The following is a 16,443-nucleotide window of genomic DNA, read 5'->3' as shown; positions in this document are numbered from 1 at the left end:
ATCGGCCATATGAAAGCCGCTTTGTGAACTGCCGATCAGCTGTTTAAATAGCTATCTTGCGAAGCTTGGGTCCCGAAAACACCTGTTTGTGAGCACGGAGGGAGCTGCCAAAATTGCTGTATAGCGAACATCGATTTGCAAAACAGGGACCAAACATTGTCCAGTGAAATTCCCCCATAAGAATCACTGTTTTGCGAATCGCTATAGTGATCCCAAAAAGCCAATGTCTAGCGAAAAAACTGTCATGCAGGGTAACTGTCTAGTGAGGCACCACTGTAACACAGAGTGCTGTCCTCTGAAGATACTGGCCATGGATACTGGCAAAATGTTAGGAAGAACAACCTTCAGAACACAACCAAAGAGCTTGAAAAACCCACAACAACCATTAGATATAACAAGCTCCGTTTCTCTATTAAGTTCCACGTCTGACCTCCGAAACACTAATGATATGGATTACATTCTGTTGATTCTAGCTTTTACAGCAGTCCTTTCCAGGGTTTTCCAGTTAAAGAACACTGAAAAGTGGTTTTACTGGTCCATTCTTCTGAGGGTGCTCTGGCACTGTGTAGCTTTGCCCAAGTTTACACAATCTGGCTGTTCTCATAGGGAAACACAGCAGGGAATCCAACATCCAAACTCTTGCTCCACAGCCAGCCACCCAACTCACTGAGCTACTGAGCTAGCTTTCCACACACTAATCCACTCACCCACCCCACAAATCTGAGGCAACATGATTTAAGTCAGCGATTCTCAACCTTTTTTTTTTTTTTTTGGCCATGGCCATTTTAAGAACTCTTCTAAGGTTCCAGGGTCCCCCGTTAAAACAAGGACACAACATGAAGAGACAAACGGAAAAGGTGTCTGTCGGTGCCCCCCCCTTCAAATGTGCCAGAGCCCGTTAGGAATGGCAATGTACCACCTATAATGTAACACCACACCATTAAGGTGTTTCAAGGAGTTTCAGAGTCATGTTTAATCTGACAATGTACACTAGTTTGGAGTCAATGTGTTTATTTATTATTACATTTGTATCCTACATTTCGTCCAGTGAGCTCAAGGTATTTCCCACTTTATCATCATTACGACCACGCAGTGGGATCTGAACCCGTGTCTCCTGAGTCCTTGTCGACAAGTAATCACACCACCACACTGGGCTCTCAGTTTTTGCGTACACTCTATCACAACTGATGAAAGCAAAAGTTCCTAAGTGGAAAATCAATGTCTAGTCTTGCCCTCTGTCTGCAGCTAATAGCCATCCCTCACGGAGGATTCTGCATACAGTTGTGAACTCAAAAAGGGACCAACACAAGGGGACCTATCCGTGCTAATATGTCCTCTTGCGTGTACAGTGCTGAAGAACTACCTGTCCTCTTTCCAGAAGCGGAAATGAAGCCCAGCAATGGACTTAAGGAACGATGGGGTCTCCGTAAGCACAGTCCTGTTCCAGAGCCAAGTTGTACTCCCGTCCTCTTCCTCCTTTGTAGGCACTCGTCACGATCCTAAGCCAGCCACGCTCTCCCTGAAAGGTGTTAGTCTGCATTAGTCTGAGCACATCACAAGGAGCTCCAAATCCATGTACTTTTTCTTATTACAGAGAAGCCTGGAAACTACATATAGATTCAGGAGGGACTGTGTGCACACCGGGGGGGGGGGGGAGACCAAAGAAGGCTCTCCTGTGTCCATCCCGAGAAGGTTAAGATGTTTGTATACAGGGGATGGAATGATATGGAGGCTTATGGAGAGAGGTGGGCATGATCCATTGGTTTGGTGGTTTGCGCTGGTTTGTTTGTCAGCTGAACAGATGTTCTGCACTTCCCGGCTGATAATGCCCCCCTCAGAGGCAGTGCCTGGAGAAGGGGAAGCAAGGCAGGGAAGCCAGGGTGTTGCGTCCATGTGGGCGCCTACCAGAGGAGGTCACACAAACCAGCACTAATCACCTAACCTGCGGTTCATACCCATCTCTACATGTGACCAAATAACTATTTATTTCCTAGAGGTGCAGTTCCTCCACACACAGCCAAAAAAAATGCTATCTAGGCCCTTTTCTGGGCTGGTCATACACATCCTCCTCCTAGTTTCGGAGCCTTCCATTATATGCATACGTAATGCTTCTTCATGCTACGGACACGGTCATTTGGCATTTTGTCCACTCTGATCAGTCTGAATCCAAACACAACCTATGCCAGCCTCCAAGCCAAATTCCAACCCAATACAGGGGTTCGCTGAATGGCCCTGTTTTGCTTCGTTTCCCAACAACAAAACCATGGGAGCAGCCATAGGTGACTGGAAGGTGAAGGCAGGGTGGCATCCACTATGGGGGTCCCAAATTGTGTGAGTCTTCTGTTTCCCTCCTTTAAAGTAAGATAAAGCCCCAGATGTAGATCAAAACCTATACAAACCCTTTCCCCAACTTGAATCAGCTCATTATACTGGTTATTCCTGTGATTATCAAATGTTGCCAAGGCCTGTTAAAGCCTAGTGGTGTGATACAGTCAGGACAGGGTGAAGCCCTGTGAGTTTCTCAGGGGCAGGGACTGTGACATCACGCACCCCCACCCCCATTTCCTTTTCTCCTCAGAGCTTTGCTGCTCACAGCAGCTGGGACAGGAATTGATTTTCCCACCAAAAGCATGCGATCCCAAGAGATTCATGCCAAAATGTAATGCATTTTAGAGTGGTTTAGTTTTCAATGGGCAATTAAGGGCCATTAACTTTACAAAAGACCCATTCCCTATGTTTTGTACTACAGAGGGACCCAGCTCCTTGCATTTATGGACTCTCCTGGTGGTGGTGGGGGGGGGAAGGAAGCACATTTCCACTTCCAAATTTACCACCATCTCTACAGCATACAATGAAATCTTCTCACCCAACTCCATCCCCAATGAACCACATACAAATCGTATTTTTGGTTTTTTCTGTCTGCCTTACCCACGGCTCGCCCCAGGAGTTCCGGACAATCCAGTATTCTGTTCCATTTTCCACTCCCCAGCCGGCGACAGAGACTATGTGGTTGATCATAGGCAACAGCTTGTATTCTGCATAAAGTCCTCCAGTGTATTCATCTAGCTTTGGAGTGGCCATGATTCCACAGCTGTTGAAAAATTAAAGAGACCCAAAATACTTAGGATGCTAGGGAAGGTGCCTGCTTTGGTTAGCCCCTCTGGACGCTGTCACACAAATCAAAGACCATAATCTGAAGCCACAACATTGCACTCAGACTGCATTTATACCAAAATGTATGCTTTGATTCATTGGACTTTGTTCTCCAGATGTTCTGCTGGGTAGAGGTCAACTGGAAAATACATATAGTGTTCTGATTACATTAACTTGATCAGGTGTAATATAAATGTTTCAGAGCTTAAAACTCCATGGGCAAAGGGACTGGGCTTATTTTTTTCTATATTACCAAATGCATTCAAACATCATGACAAGCTAAAATGTTTTGGCTTGTTATGTGCAAGTCAGAATACTGGTGCATGTCAGCTGATCATACCCATTTAGAGTGTGAACCCAGCAGGAGTTACTGAATGGGCTTGTTTTTTTTTTTCTTTCAATAATTCAGAGAAACAAACCACGACAACCCTGGCCTTTCTTTCACATGGGAAGTGGAATAAATCAGAGCAATGGCGCCCACCAGGTTCGGAGTTATAGCAAACAAACCCCAGACGTGAAGTCTATGTCTTGTTTAGGTGCTGCTGTAAGGACATCTTGGAGACCGACCACTCATTCACAGCGACACCATGAATCAGAGGCAACTTGATGGTGGGACATAACAACAACATTGCAGGCAAGAGCAACTGTACAGCAGGCATCACAGCTTATGAATGACACGTCAAGAGATCCGTAACACCTTGGCTTGTCATGACATATAAATCAGACCACTCTGATAGGCTACTGGTTTATTCGTGGGCTTCCACAAGTTATTATCGGGACACACATGACATTAAAAGGTTGTTTATTTACCTGATGGGTCCATTTGCATAGATTTCTGCCATCATTTTTTCTCGCCCACTGACAGTTCCGTAATCTGCTACTTTCCAGAGGGTGTAGTTCTTTACCACGTGGCATTCATCAAAAGTGACACATGTTCCACACTGGTTAAACTTCCTACATTCTACAAAATCAACAGAGATCTTTTACTTATACAGAAACTGCCATTCATCCGATGGCTGTACACCATGCAAAGCAGTTCTGCAATGCCTTGTTTTGTCATTTTTCAGTTCTGCACACAGTTCTTGTTTCATTTAAGGATGGGAAACCCTCCCGTGTGATCTAAAAGGATCTAAGGCACTAGTACACAGTCTCCCTGAACATCAGAACTCCTCTGGGGAAACAGTGGCGCTTATCGAGATTGCACCTGCAAAAATGGACACAGGCTCTTCATTTAACTAAGCAGCCTTCCCTAAAGACTAGGACAGGATTACAAAATGTTAAAATTAAAAATGACCTCTGATAGGGATGAGAATCTTTGGAGGCTTTGAGGGGTAATTTGCAGCTTCCCTGAATATACCACAGCCCATACAGTCCCTTTAAACAAATCCAGAAGGGACTAGAAGATCACTTTTAGCTTTTAAAAATTGTTTGTGTATGTGTATATCTGTTTGCTAAAGTAAGGTGCCCGGTGAGCAAACTCAGGCATTCTTATATTATTTCTGCTGCTGTTATCAATAGCCTGGGGTTCGTTTAACTACTAACCAATGTTGCAGTTTGCAGAACAAGGCTTTAAAAGAAAAAGCACTGAATATCAGAGGCCTTAAGTCCTTACTAGGTGTGGAATGCCAGAAGGACTCACACAATTTGCAACTAACCTACAACGATCTCTTTATAAATGCATTGCCCTATATAGTATTTTTGTGTCTGAAGGAGTGGACTTAGTCCACGATAGCTCACATTAAAATATAGCAGCCTTTAAGGTGCCACAATATCTTTGTCTTTTTATCTTTATTTTGTTTCATTTCTTGCTGGTATTCTATTAGAAGGAAATTATGTCCAAGGTAGGCTTCTGAAGGTGAAGTACTCCCCATCCACTTTTTAAAATTTTTATTTTTATCTAGCTTCCCCCCACCCACCCCACCCCCAATAGGACTGTATGATAGATAACACCGTTTGGAAATGTAAATTTTGGAGTATAGCTCTCAGTATTCCCCAGCAATCGAGTAACATTTCTAAGCTCAGGCAGGCAGGCAGACATGAACACAGTGTTTTCCCCATCTTCTCACTTTGATCTTTAGCTTGATAGTTGTTGCAGGTCTCATCTGGAATGCCATGGTTATGGGCATACTCCCACACGGAGAGGTGGTCCCCACCGTGGCATGTTCCAGCCTCAGCACAGTCGATTACGTGTTGAACAGAAAGGTAAGCTGAGGGCCAGGCGCCTTTCCTTTTGATGTTGATGCGATCTGAGAGACAAAAGATAGTCAGTAATTCGTATAGGACATAAATTGAGGTTTTCAGTAGTCTGCCTTTCAGAGACCATTTTGCCACAGGGCTCCCTTAGGTGAGGAATTTAACAGAACACATGGGTACTGCAACAAATTACTGCAGTGTGGTATGCATCTGTTAAAGGTTGTACTGTACCCAGGAAGCCATACACAGAGCAGATCTCACAAAACACAGACTTTTTCTTTTTGCCCTCTCGTCTATTCCCTCTCCGCCTCCCTCCGTTGCTTACAAATCTGATCCTGAAAATTGGGGGAGCTTTGGAAAGTGTGGGGGAATAGCGGGGCTATGGTTCAAAGGGGATTAGGGTGAAATTTAAGATGGGAGGTGCTTAATCTGTGGCACAACCTATGATCCAAGCACTGAGAACAGAACTGTTAGCAAAGTAAGCTTGACCGCTGAATAAGCTGGTTGCTATTTAAATGCAGCATGTTATGGATTATTTAATTTGTTATTGTCATATTTTCACTATCCAGGATGGGGAGAGATATTGTAGAATCTCCTGCCTTCAGTCCTCAAGCTACAACTTGTAAAAGTTACTTTTTGGGATTACAGCTACCGCAATTCTCCAGCCAGCATGACCACTGGCTATGAAAACTGGGGAGATTATTTCAGTTACGGTCCAAAAAAGGCAGCTTTCCCAAACTCTGGCCGAAATAGCTTGCCACGCTCTGAAATATAGTGGTTAGATTTTGGACACAGGAGAATCTGGGTTCAAATTCCCTTAAGAACCATGAAGCTCAATTGGATCAATCAGACTTTTTCACCTTGACCTGCCTCACAGGGTTATTTTGATAAAATGCAGGGGAAGATCTGCCTGCATGGGCTGATCAGAAGAAGTGTAAGATAAACATATAATAAATAAATATGATATAGTGTTCTGACTAGGAAAGCAACGTTTCTTGGGCCAGTCTTGGGTATTAATGACTGTGAGCTACAGTAGCTAGGACGTGTAACTTCCATACTCCCACTCAGGATACCTCTCGTAGATATGGGGACAAGCATGGGTTGGCAATGAGAACTGTGCAACCACAACCACGTACCTGCTAGCGCACTGGTGCTCCCGTGAGCCCAGCAAGACCCACAATACCGTGGGATGTGCTGGTTGCGAGTGGCACTCACATAATTGGCCCCATTGATATTTCGCCAGTCCCAGCTCTTGGGGAGTTCCGAGATATCCAAATATTCATGCGGACGAGGGTAAGTTCTGTTGCAGGGTGGAGGTGAAGAGGAAAGGAAAATTAATAATTATACTGATCCACTGGAAAAGGGAAGTGAATTCTTCCATTGCTTTGTGATGGTTTCTCAACTTCTCTATTTGGTTAGCGATCACATGAGTATCAAGGAACAATAGACTTCCTTCTCAACATAACACGTCAGCACCCCCAGCTGCCAGTGAGTTAAGATAAATTCTTGGAAAATAAGACAGTGAATGGCTATTTATCATTCTTCTGGACATCCGTTCCCAGGGAACAAGGAAGATACTGTGCTCCCACCTCAATCCCTCCTTGGGGGTCTCCTCCATAGACCTCAGGGGGGGCACTGTTGCATTTAGGGTGTTGAATTAGATGGATCCGCCTTTGGTCTGATCTTCACTTCTTGTGTTCCTGGGTTGTTACTTATTTTTTTATTTATTGCACTTATATGCCACGCCTCTTGTGGCAAGCCACTACTCTGGGCAGTTGACAACAGTTCAAACACCCCATGTGCCCATCACCCTAAGTGGACAAACCATAATAATGACAAAAAGCGAAATCAGACAAAACATAAGGGTCTATTATAGAGAGAGGGCATTCTTAAAGGCTTCCTTGAAGAGCACTGTTTTAACACATTACCTGAAGGGCAAGAGGAAGGCAACCTGGCGTACGTACATGTCATGGCCACCAGTGAAAAGGCCCTGCTCCTGGTGGTCATTTTCTGGGTCTCCCTTGGAGTGGCCACCCGCAACAAGGTGGACCAAGTAAAGGATCTTACGGATAGGCACTCCAACAGGTAGCGAGGTCCCAAATCGTCAAGGAACTGATGGGTTAATATTAGTACTTTGAATGTGGCACAGAATCTGACAGGAAGGTCATGCAGGAGAACCAGGATCAGTTTATCTTGTGTAGCTGTTGCGCTGCACCCTGCACTTCTTCTAAAATGTTGGACATTAGGAGCTGACAGAGTATTTGTGGCCTAATGGTTATAACTATTCCCTCCAGCTTCTGCCAGGACAGCCAAAAGTCAGGGGCACCATGCGTTAAGAGTCCAAAATCATCCGGACAGCATCAGCTTGCCTGCTTCCAGATTTTAGCACCAAGGTCATTCTGCAGAGATCCAAGTTCCGCTTTCCTGCCAGCAGGCGACTTTGAGATAATCATCGTTTATCTCAGCGGATCCTTCCTTGCAGTGTTGTTGTGGCCAAAATATGAGACCCACAACAGTATCAGATTTTTATCTTAAAGCTGTCACTGCTAGGAAGGGAATCTTAGGAAACTTCTTTAATTTCAACCTGTTTGAAGGGGAGGGTGTGTGTGGGGAGTGACTGTGCAGAAGTCGAGAAGCCATCAAAACGTGGTGTCACTTGGGAGTTATGGCCATGCGGGAAACCCCAGAGGTCTGTGTTGGGAAGGATGGGTTTAAGGCTAGGACCTTAAACCTTAGTGCAGAGCCTCACAGATTTCCCAGTACAGTATCTGAATCTCTGGGGAGAAGATGCCACACCCCAAACAGGAACTACAGAATGAGGGATTAAAATATTGCAGGTTAATTAGGAGAACTTGTAACTACAGTACTCACTTTGGCAGCCAGCAATTTTTGCTGCCTGATTAGTTAAGCCTGGCTTCATGGAGCATCCTTGGATTGAGGAAGGAAGGATGGGGAAGGAGGCCTGGGGTGAAGAAGGGGTGACAGTCACGTGGGGTTCAGTGCTGAACCGGTTAGGAGGCGATGCCTGCTCCTGGATGGACTGGATTGATGCCTTTCCAGCATCACAATTTAGTGCCTCCTAAAATCCGATGCCCTGGGTCACAGTCCCGCTTTCTCCACCCTCATTACAACTCCGTTAATTACCTTGCAATCCTGTTCCCATTTAAATTGAGAGTATCTTCAGCTTCCTTCCAGGGAATATGTCTGGGAGATAGTTTTTGTCTCCTCCACTATCTCTAAAGCAAAGATCCTCCCACGGTTTAAATTATTTACATTAATCAACACCTTTTAAAAAAAGGGGGGAGGGGGTTTCCTGTGACTTTCAAAAGGAGCTTTTGAGATGCGTTTCTTAATGGTCCCATCCATTTACACCACAGAGGGGGTGGGTGGGACCCCGAGCGTGGGTCCCTCCAGATGCTCCTGCACTACAACTCCCATCAGTCCTGACCTGCAGAGCCAACACGAGACCAACATTATCTGGGAGGTCCGGCACATTCCCGAGCATTACATTATCGCGAAGATCTCCCGAAACAAGACCCGTGCATTCCCGTTCTTCCCTTTACATCCCCCCTCCCCTGTTCTCACAAGCCTTGTCCTCGGTGGTCGTGCGATCCAGACGACCAAAGACCCGAGTCAAGGGCGGAATCGCATTCTCCGCCGGGCGTTGCGTGTCTTCTCGATTCCCGGACAGGAGCCGCAATGAGAGCGCCTGGAGCCCCAGGCACCGGGAACCTCGGTGTGTCTCCCACCCCCCGACTCATGGGGCTGGCCTGGGGTGGAGCGAGGAGGCGCCGGGGCCGCAGCCGGGGCGGGCGCAGCCGAGGCCGGGGAGCGGGACCGCGGTCGCTCGCCGGCCGCCTTACCTGAGGCCCCCGGGGCGTTGGCGCAAGAGCGGCTTGTGGCAGCTTTGCCCTTCCTGGAAGTAGAGGCCGGCCGCGGACGCGGAGCGGGCGCCGATCCAAGCGCCCAGGAGAGGCAGCAGCAGGAAGAGGGCCGCCCGCCGGAGGAGAGGGGAGGCCATGGCCGGTGCGCGGTCGCCTGGCTCCCGGGTCCCGGCGGCTGCACGGCTGCGGGGCTGTCGAGGCGGGCTGGCGGCTCCCGCTGTGTGAGCGCAGCTCCGCAAGGAGAGGTCGTGTGAATCAGACCGGGCGGCGGCGGCGGCCCTGCCCCCACCCGGGCTGGGATTGGCGACGGGGAAGGGGAAGGGGAAGCACGCCGCCATCGCCCGGGAAAGCGGGGCGGGGGTGGAAGGGGTCTGGGACGCGCAAGGTTGCGCTCCCGCGGCTGCCCCCGGGGCTCGGGGATCTACCTGGGGGTTTGCACGGCGCGGCTGCCGCAGACGTGCGGGGAGGGGGAGGAGAGAGAGACGGAGCAGCCGCGCCCCGGCCTCCCCTGCGTTGCGCGAAGGATCCGGGCAGAACCTCCGAGTGCGGGTCCTCACCGGGCGGCGTCTTCCCCAGGGCGCCCGGTTCGCGACCGGCTTTCAATGCGGGGGACCTTGAAGCCCCTCGAGGCGGGTTCCTGCTGCCAGCGAGCAGAGGAGCCGAAGTCTGGATTTGACCCACCAAAGGCGGCAGCTGTCAAGATGATCCGCGGGATCCCCTCTTCTGGATCACTACCGTTCACGTTTGTTGAAACACCGCCCTGACCGTGGCTGTGTGTTTGGGTGAACTGATGGGAAAAGGTCCAGTCGGCTGTTGGCATTTTCCCTTGCCTGGTGTCGCTCTGTGAGTAGCAGGGAGCGCAAGAGGGGCGCCATCCAGTATAGACCATCTTGACCGCCGCTGTTAAGGCTGCCCGCGTTCAAGCTGCTCTTTGCCGTGTAAAACTCGGCATCTTTTTCCCTGCTGGCAACACCGGCACGATATTGTGCAAAAATATCAAGCCATTTTCAGGCTTTCAGAATCGCGTTTATGATCAGATCGCATCATCCCACATTCATAAACCAGAGAGGGTTGGGGGGTGGGTTTTGCTGAAGAATTTAATTAATCTTCAAGATCACCCAAACTTCGTTACTATTAGAGCCGCAGAATAAGGCGGCTCGGCTCTCCGTCAGCAAACCAGTACGATCTGCTTATCAATAAAAGAGATGATTCCGCTTCCTTTTTTTGTGACTCTTGACTTTGGAAGGAGCACTTCTGGGCAATGATGTTGTGTTGCATCCAAACCAGTTTCCCAGGTTCTTCAGTCAATAAGTTCTCCTTCTTGCCTTCTCTTCCCCATTTCTTTTACCTTGAATGATCTAACCATCTAAGTTCTTGCTTCCTCATTAGATGACCAAAGTGCTTCCCACCTTCTGTGTGTTTTGTGATTTTTCTAGTTTTTATTCATTTGCTTCAGCATTTCTTCGTTGGTTCTTAGTACCCTGTAATACTTATGCACTTCAAATGCTTTTATCTCTTTTTTTTTAAACGATTCCATGTGTTAGAATATCACAATTCCATGCCATACAGTAGAGCCAGGAATACATACATTTCTATATAATACACGTATTCAATTTTAAGGTTTTGTTGAGTCTTCATCTTAAAGAAGTTGCTGTGGGCCATATCTGTTCTGGTTTTCACTGAATGATGCTGACGGCTCTGTTCACGCAACTAAATTATAAGGCACCTGTTTGGCAACACACTCCACACTTCTTTTTGGATCTTTTAATTGCAGGTCTTGAACAGCTTACTTTTTACATGAACTTGGTATTCTTAACATTCCTTTTTAGACTGTGCCCATTATTTCCTTTGTTTAGTCAGTAACCCTTGCAGACCATCTGTTGAAAAATAGATATGGTACACATGCCTTCGGTTTGCATCTTCGGGAAAGCCTTCCTCTTTTGAATGCTAGAAAGGGTAAACAGATCTATAAAGGGAGAAGTGTGATGAAAGGCTGCTTATTTTGCCCCCTGCTTGCTACAATTTGTTTGTAGCCTCCTGTCCCATTTTTAGACATTTTAGGTCACAATCCTAAAGCAGCCGTGAGCTCCCTGCAAGATGTTATTGTAACTTCTATTGACCAGAAAGTCAGGCTAAAATGTGCCTTCTTAGGATGGCACCATACTAAAAATGTTTGTACATCAGCATCAAGTTGATTGCAAACTGGAAACAGCAAAGGGATAGTCCCAGGTGTACCTCCAAGCATGCAGGAAAATTTGGCAGGAGGTATGCAAGATGTTGAGAAAGTAACTTCTGATCTGGAATTAAGTTGCCCCCCCCCCAGAAAGCCACCCTGAAGAGGAGAAAGGGATGCATGAGACAAGCTCCACCCTTCTACCCCCAATATGGCCTAGTGGCAGATTTCATTTCTATAGTGTCCTTTTTGGGGTTGGAAGCTTAAAGGCTAAGCCTGGTTCTCATACAGGTGAGCCCGGGGGCTTTATTTTCTGGTCCCTGGCATATATAATGCTTTTGCACCACATGAAATACAATCACCAGAGTTTTTAATTAACTCTGATGGGATGGAGCTCAAGCAGTCTTTTTACACATGCATAGAGTGTGTTATCAGAGCTGGCATGTTTTCTGAAAGGGAAGATCCTTACATATAAAAGGTGACACTGATGTTTGGATCAGGAACCAGCTACAGTATTTGCAAACAACACATTGCTCTTCCTGGTACATCTGGGCTTCGTACCTACAGTGAATTCTCTGGCTCATGGGACCCTCCTGAAATCTACTGTGCTGTGATTGGGGTTAATCTCCTTTAGGAGCCCTCCTAGTCTTAGTTATTTAAGATGTCTCCTGGCTGGCAGCTAGAATACCTGGGTGTACATAGGGGACACATTTGGCCTAGTGCTTTCAAATTGCATGGATTTGTTACATAGTACTGTGAAGATCCGGGAGGCAGTGGAAGACAGGAGGGCCTGGTGTGCTCTGGTCCATGGGGTCACAAAGAGTCGGACATGACTTAATGACTAAACAACAACAACAACAACTGTGAAGATTCCAGCTTCACACCCTCTGTGCTAAAATGCAAATCAACATTTGTACAAATGCTTTGGAATCCTAGGATACACACACTGCCATCTGCTCTCATCATTGCCAAAGTTTGCTAAAGAAAACCCCATTACTTTCCTCCCACCAATTGTGTTCTTCTCTTCCAAGCATTCACAGCCTGTAGTTGGTGACTGTACCCTTTGGATTTTAAATGGCCAGCCCAGTGCTTGCTGCCTGAAAACTTACTCATTTGAAAGGTGATCTGTCTTTGTGACCCATTCCATTTTTTATCCCAATTCAGTCATTGCTCTATTTGTAGCTCACATATATTTCTAGTATATGTATATACTTCTCCATCCACTAGCTTTCCTGGCTGCCATGATTTCCAACAGCTGCCATTGTTTGCAAAGGGCTTTTCTGTTATTCATTTTGCTAAAACGCTAGTCATTGGTTGATAACATGAACAGTGTTTCTTTTCCCCTATGTTTGATTTTTTTCCCACTTGCAAATGCTATTCTCGCGCACCATTAGCATTTCAATTGACAGTCACAACAAAATCTACCCACTCAATAATGCTTTGGAAAGCTTTTACAAGCAATACCACCTGCAAAAGTGTATTTTTGTGATAATTGTTTCATGCTGGATCATCGTATCCCACCCAGCACTTTGACAAATTGCAAAATGAGAGATCTTGTAGCCTTGCGATTCTGGAGGAACTACAGTACATAGTAGAAGACAGGATTTCTCAAAAATAATGGATGTAGATCTTAGAAGAAACGGTTAATATCCCAAGCTTTTGAATACAGCTAATATATTCTGTATTACAGTAGACTTCACATGTTTGTTGCCAGCTGATAAGGTACTCCATACTACAAGCAGCTGTTGTGTGGTTAAGGATGTGGTTTTACTATAATTTTATTTCTATTACCAGGAATATGATATCCAGGCAGTGACTCCCAAGCATCCGGGTGAGAAACATGATAGAAGTTCAAAAAGTTCTAGACAGTGCTGAAAGTACATAGAAAATGTATTACATTAACTGGGGACAGATAGCAGAACCCTACCATCATCACCACCACAGGCCTGCTCTGTCACTCTAGATTCCAACCCTATGGGACTAGCCCTACCATTAGGTAAGCTGAGGCAACTGCTTTAGCTGGCAGGATTGTGGTGCTGGAATTGTGGTGCTGGGGTGCTGGAGGAGGCTCTTAAGAGTCCCCTGGACTGCAAGGAGAACAAACCTATCCATTCTGAAGGAAATCAACCCTGAGTGCTCACTGGAAGGACAGACCCTCAAGCTGAGTTTCCAATATTTTGGCCATCTCATGAGAAGAGATGGAAAAGAACATGATGTTGGGAAAGTATGAAGGCAGGGGGAGAAGGAGATGACAGAGGACGAGTTGGTTGGACAGTGTCATTGAAGCTACCAACATGAATTTGACCCAACTCCGGGAGGCAGTGGAAGACGGGAGGGCCTGGTGTGCTCTGGTCCATGGGGTCACAAAGAGTTAGACATGACTAAACGACTAAGCAACAATAGTAAAAGCACTCCTCAAGCATTTATTCTCCTTCAAGTTCTAAACAAACCTAGTTTCCTTAGGTGTGGAGGAGAATTTTACCCTCTTTCAGTGTGGAAGGGCAATTAATCTGCCAGTCCAAGTCTGCTTCTGTACATGGAATCCAGGAAAAGTGTTGTCTTGCTCTTTGCCTCAGGCAGCATCATGGCTTGGGCTGGCCCTTCAGTTAAATACTTGTGCCACATGAAGGAAGGCAGGAAAAGGAGCTGAAGTGTCCTCCAAATGCTGGCGATATTGCTAATGTGAGGAAATTGGTAGAATTGCAGAGGGAAGATATAGTTAAGATGAAACTACAAGAAACAATAGACTTTAAGAGTATCATTTGCACAATAATATGCTCTAACTGTAGCAATGTGATCAACATGTACCATGTAATTTGACCCAGGATCCAGCAATGCATGAAATCCAGTGAGCTGGCCAAAACTGCAGATAGTTCTTGGGAAAGAGAGTTGGACCAATAATACTGCACCCCAGGAACCCAGAACAGTGGACATGGTTCTTCTGCCCACCTGTTGCATCCCCTTAACAACCTGTGAAGCGGTTTGAGCTGAGAGGAAGTGGGCAAGATTCAAAACCACTGAATGAACAGCCAAGTTAAAATTTGAACCTGGGTCTTCTCATCTAATGGTGGGAATGATGGACTATATTACGCAGTGGCACTCAAGTGTGCCCAAGCACAGACAAGATGATGTACAAGATCCCAGTTTTATCTCTTCCAAGGCGCACTGTTTGTTTTTTTCCTTCTTCTGTCATGCCCCAGCCATTCCTTGAACCAGTATCAAAATTAGGAGCAGCTCGTGGCCAAAGCAACCTGTACCTCCCACGCCTTCACTCCAACACATTTGGTCCATCAGCCACCTATGGCCAAATTCCCTCCCAAATCTATGCATCTAAGCATTTGTCTGGTTACAATTCTAGTATCTATTAAAATCGGTTCTTATTTGCACATTCCTAGGTCTTCACAGCTGACTGGATAGATCAGTGGTTAAGGTATCTAGCTGCAGAGAGCCAAAGGTTGGGAGTTTGATTCCTCACTGAGCTTCTTGCGAGTAAAGTAAGCCTGTGTAGCCTTGGGCAAGCTGCACAGTTCCAGGGTGTCCCCAGAAGAAGGGAACGGTAAACCACTTCTGAGTTGCTGTGAGTCAGAATTGACTTGACGACATACACACGGCAACTTTTTTCCATGGCAACTTGCAGGATATCCCACCTACCATGGCTACCAACCATGTTCATTAGGATATTCTATGTATTGAAGTCTAAAAAGTTAACTTTCCTTATATCCGATTCCCCCTCATATAGTGAGGCTATAGACTGGGCAAATCTCATGTCATTATGTAGTATAGCAGGGCTGGTGGGTGCAGGCATCAGCTTTTTCAAAAAAAAAATGCTGTCAGACAATGTGGCTGTCAGAGATAGCAAAGCCTTCTTCCTTATCAGAAGAAGACCTTGTTTGCTGTGGCTTCCACAGGGGTTGTGATGTCTGGAACCATGATGCTTCATTTTCAGGGCTGTGTTGCTATAAAAGCAATGGCAAAGAGTTTTGAGGGCTGCTTACTGGGGGATAATGAATAACAAAAACAAAAACAAAAACAGGAAAAGGGTACCAGCCTAATTTCTGTAGTGCTCGTGTGTGTTAAACGCCCATGTATGTTTCATTCTCCTTCCCAGTTTGCCAATGAAAAAAACTCAATAAATTAAGCAAACAGGTGGTTCTCTACATTCTAGATCATAGGCTAAGAAGACATTCCCTTCTCATGAACCTCCACTTGATGGTCCTGATCTGGATCATGCAATTACATGCTACCTGCAGGAGAAAAACCCCAAGAGATCCTTAACTACGATGGTGGTATTGCTATTCAGAACAACTGTAGTACTCCAAGCCGTAGACTGCATTTTTTGGGCCACAAGTTCCAGATCACCCAGAGAGCAGGATCGTTAGCCAAAGCAGCTGAGGAGCTGAGGTCCAGCCTCTAAGTGTTGCCTCTCAATGTTGTGAGACTAACAGATCCCACTTCTTGCTTTCTGATGGCCTGGCGTGTAGCATTCCAAAGGCATTTAACAAGTGGCTCTTTGACACAGACGTTTGGACCAGGAGGAGCTTGGGTCTGATCTTGCAGCAGGGCTGGACCAAGATATTCTGCTACCAGAGGGAAAGAGCAAGATGATGCCTCCTACTGCAAGTACGCAGCTCAACCTGACTAACAGTTGCATCCCTCTTCAACACTGGTGACGTGACAGCATCCTCCAGTGCACTTCGCAGAAGTCTAGGGTTAGGGGAAGCTGCACAAGCTGCCTAGCCCCCAGCTCTCTATTCCAGAACTTTGCCATTATCATCTAGCATCTGCTGCCTGAGGCAGCAGCCTTACTCTGTCTAATGGCGGGTCTGGCCCTGTTCAGCAGGACTTCTCTTTCATTATCAATAAAAGCTGGAGCCACATGGTATATTATCCAGTAGCTGAGGGATCAACAGAGGGAATCCCACCTGTGCAAATATTGTCTGGGTAATTTGGAGTTTGCTAGATTGTAAGTACCGAGTCTTCCTGTAGCAACCAAGCACCTCCAGACTCAGCTGTTAGAAAGTGAACATTGCTGTTTAGAAA

General features: G+C 46.3%; 1 protein-coding gene across 1 annotated transcript; it reads right to left on the bottom strand.

Moving 5' to 3' along the window:
• Window positions 1–994: 994 nt before the first annotated feature.
• On the bottom strand, window positions 995–9,785 carry CTSZ (cathepsin Z). Its single transcript, XM_072996807.2, has 6 exons — window positions 9,210–9,785; window positions 6,483–6,646; window positions 5,220–5,399; window positions 3,964–4,114; window positions 2,929–3,091; window positions 995–1,519 (listed from the first exon to the last, which is right to left on the bottom strand). Exons 1-6 carry the CDS (start codon window positions 9,566–9,568, stop codon window positions 1,406–1,408), a joined length of 1,131 nt encoding a protein of 376 aa, XP_072852908.2. The 5' UTR covers window positions 9,569–9,785; the 3' UTR covers window positions 995–1,405.
• Window positions 9,786–16,443: the final 6,658 nt, after the last annotated feature.

This window comes from Pogona vitticeps, chromosome 4 (genome assembly GCF_051106095.1).
Source record: "Pogona vitticeps strain Pit_001003342236 chromosome 4, PviZW2.1, whole genome shotgun sequence".
In the NCBI taxonomy this organism is placed as follows: Eukaryota; Metazoa; Chordata; class Lepidosauria; order Squamata; family Agamidae; genus Pogona; species Pogona vitticeps.
This window is presented reverse-complemented; position numbering and strand designations above follow the sequence as displayed.

Excerpts from the sequence above, each read along its gene's own strand:
- CTSZ (XM_072996807.2), bottom strand. The coding sequence starts at position 9,568 with ATGGCGGCGTGCTTCCCCTTCCCCTTCCCCGTCGCCAATCCCAGCCCG. Across the intron at positions 4,115-5,219 it reads CTATCAAGCTAAAGATCAAA|AATGTAGGAAGTTTAACCAG; the intron begins GTGAGAAGATGG and ends TTGATTTTGTAG. Across the intron at positions 3,092-3,963 it reads TATGCAAATGGACCCATCAG|CTGTGGAATCATGGCCACTC; the intron begins GTAAATAAACAA and ends ATTTTTCAACAG.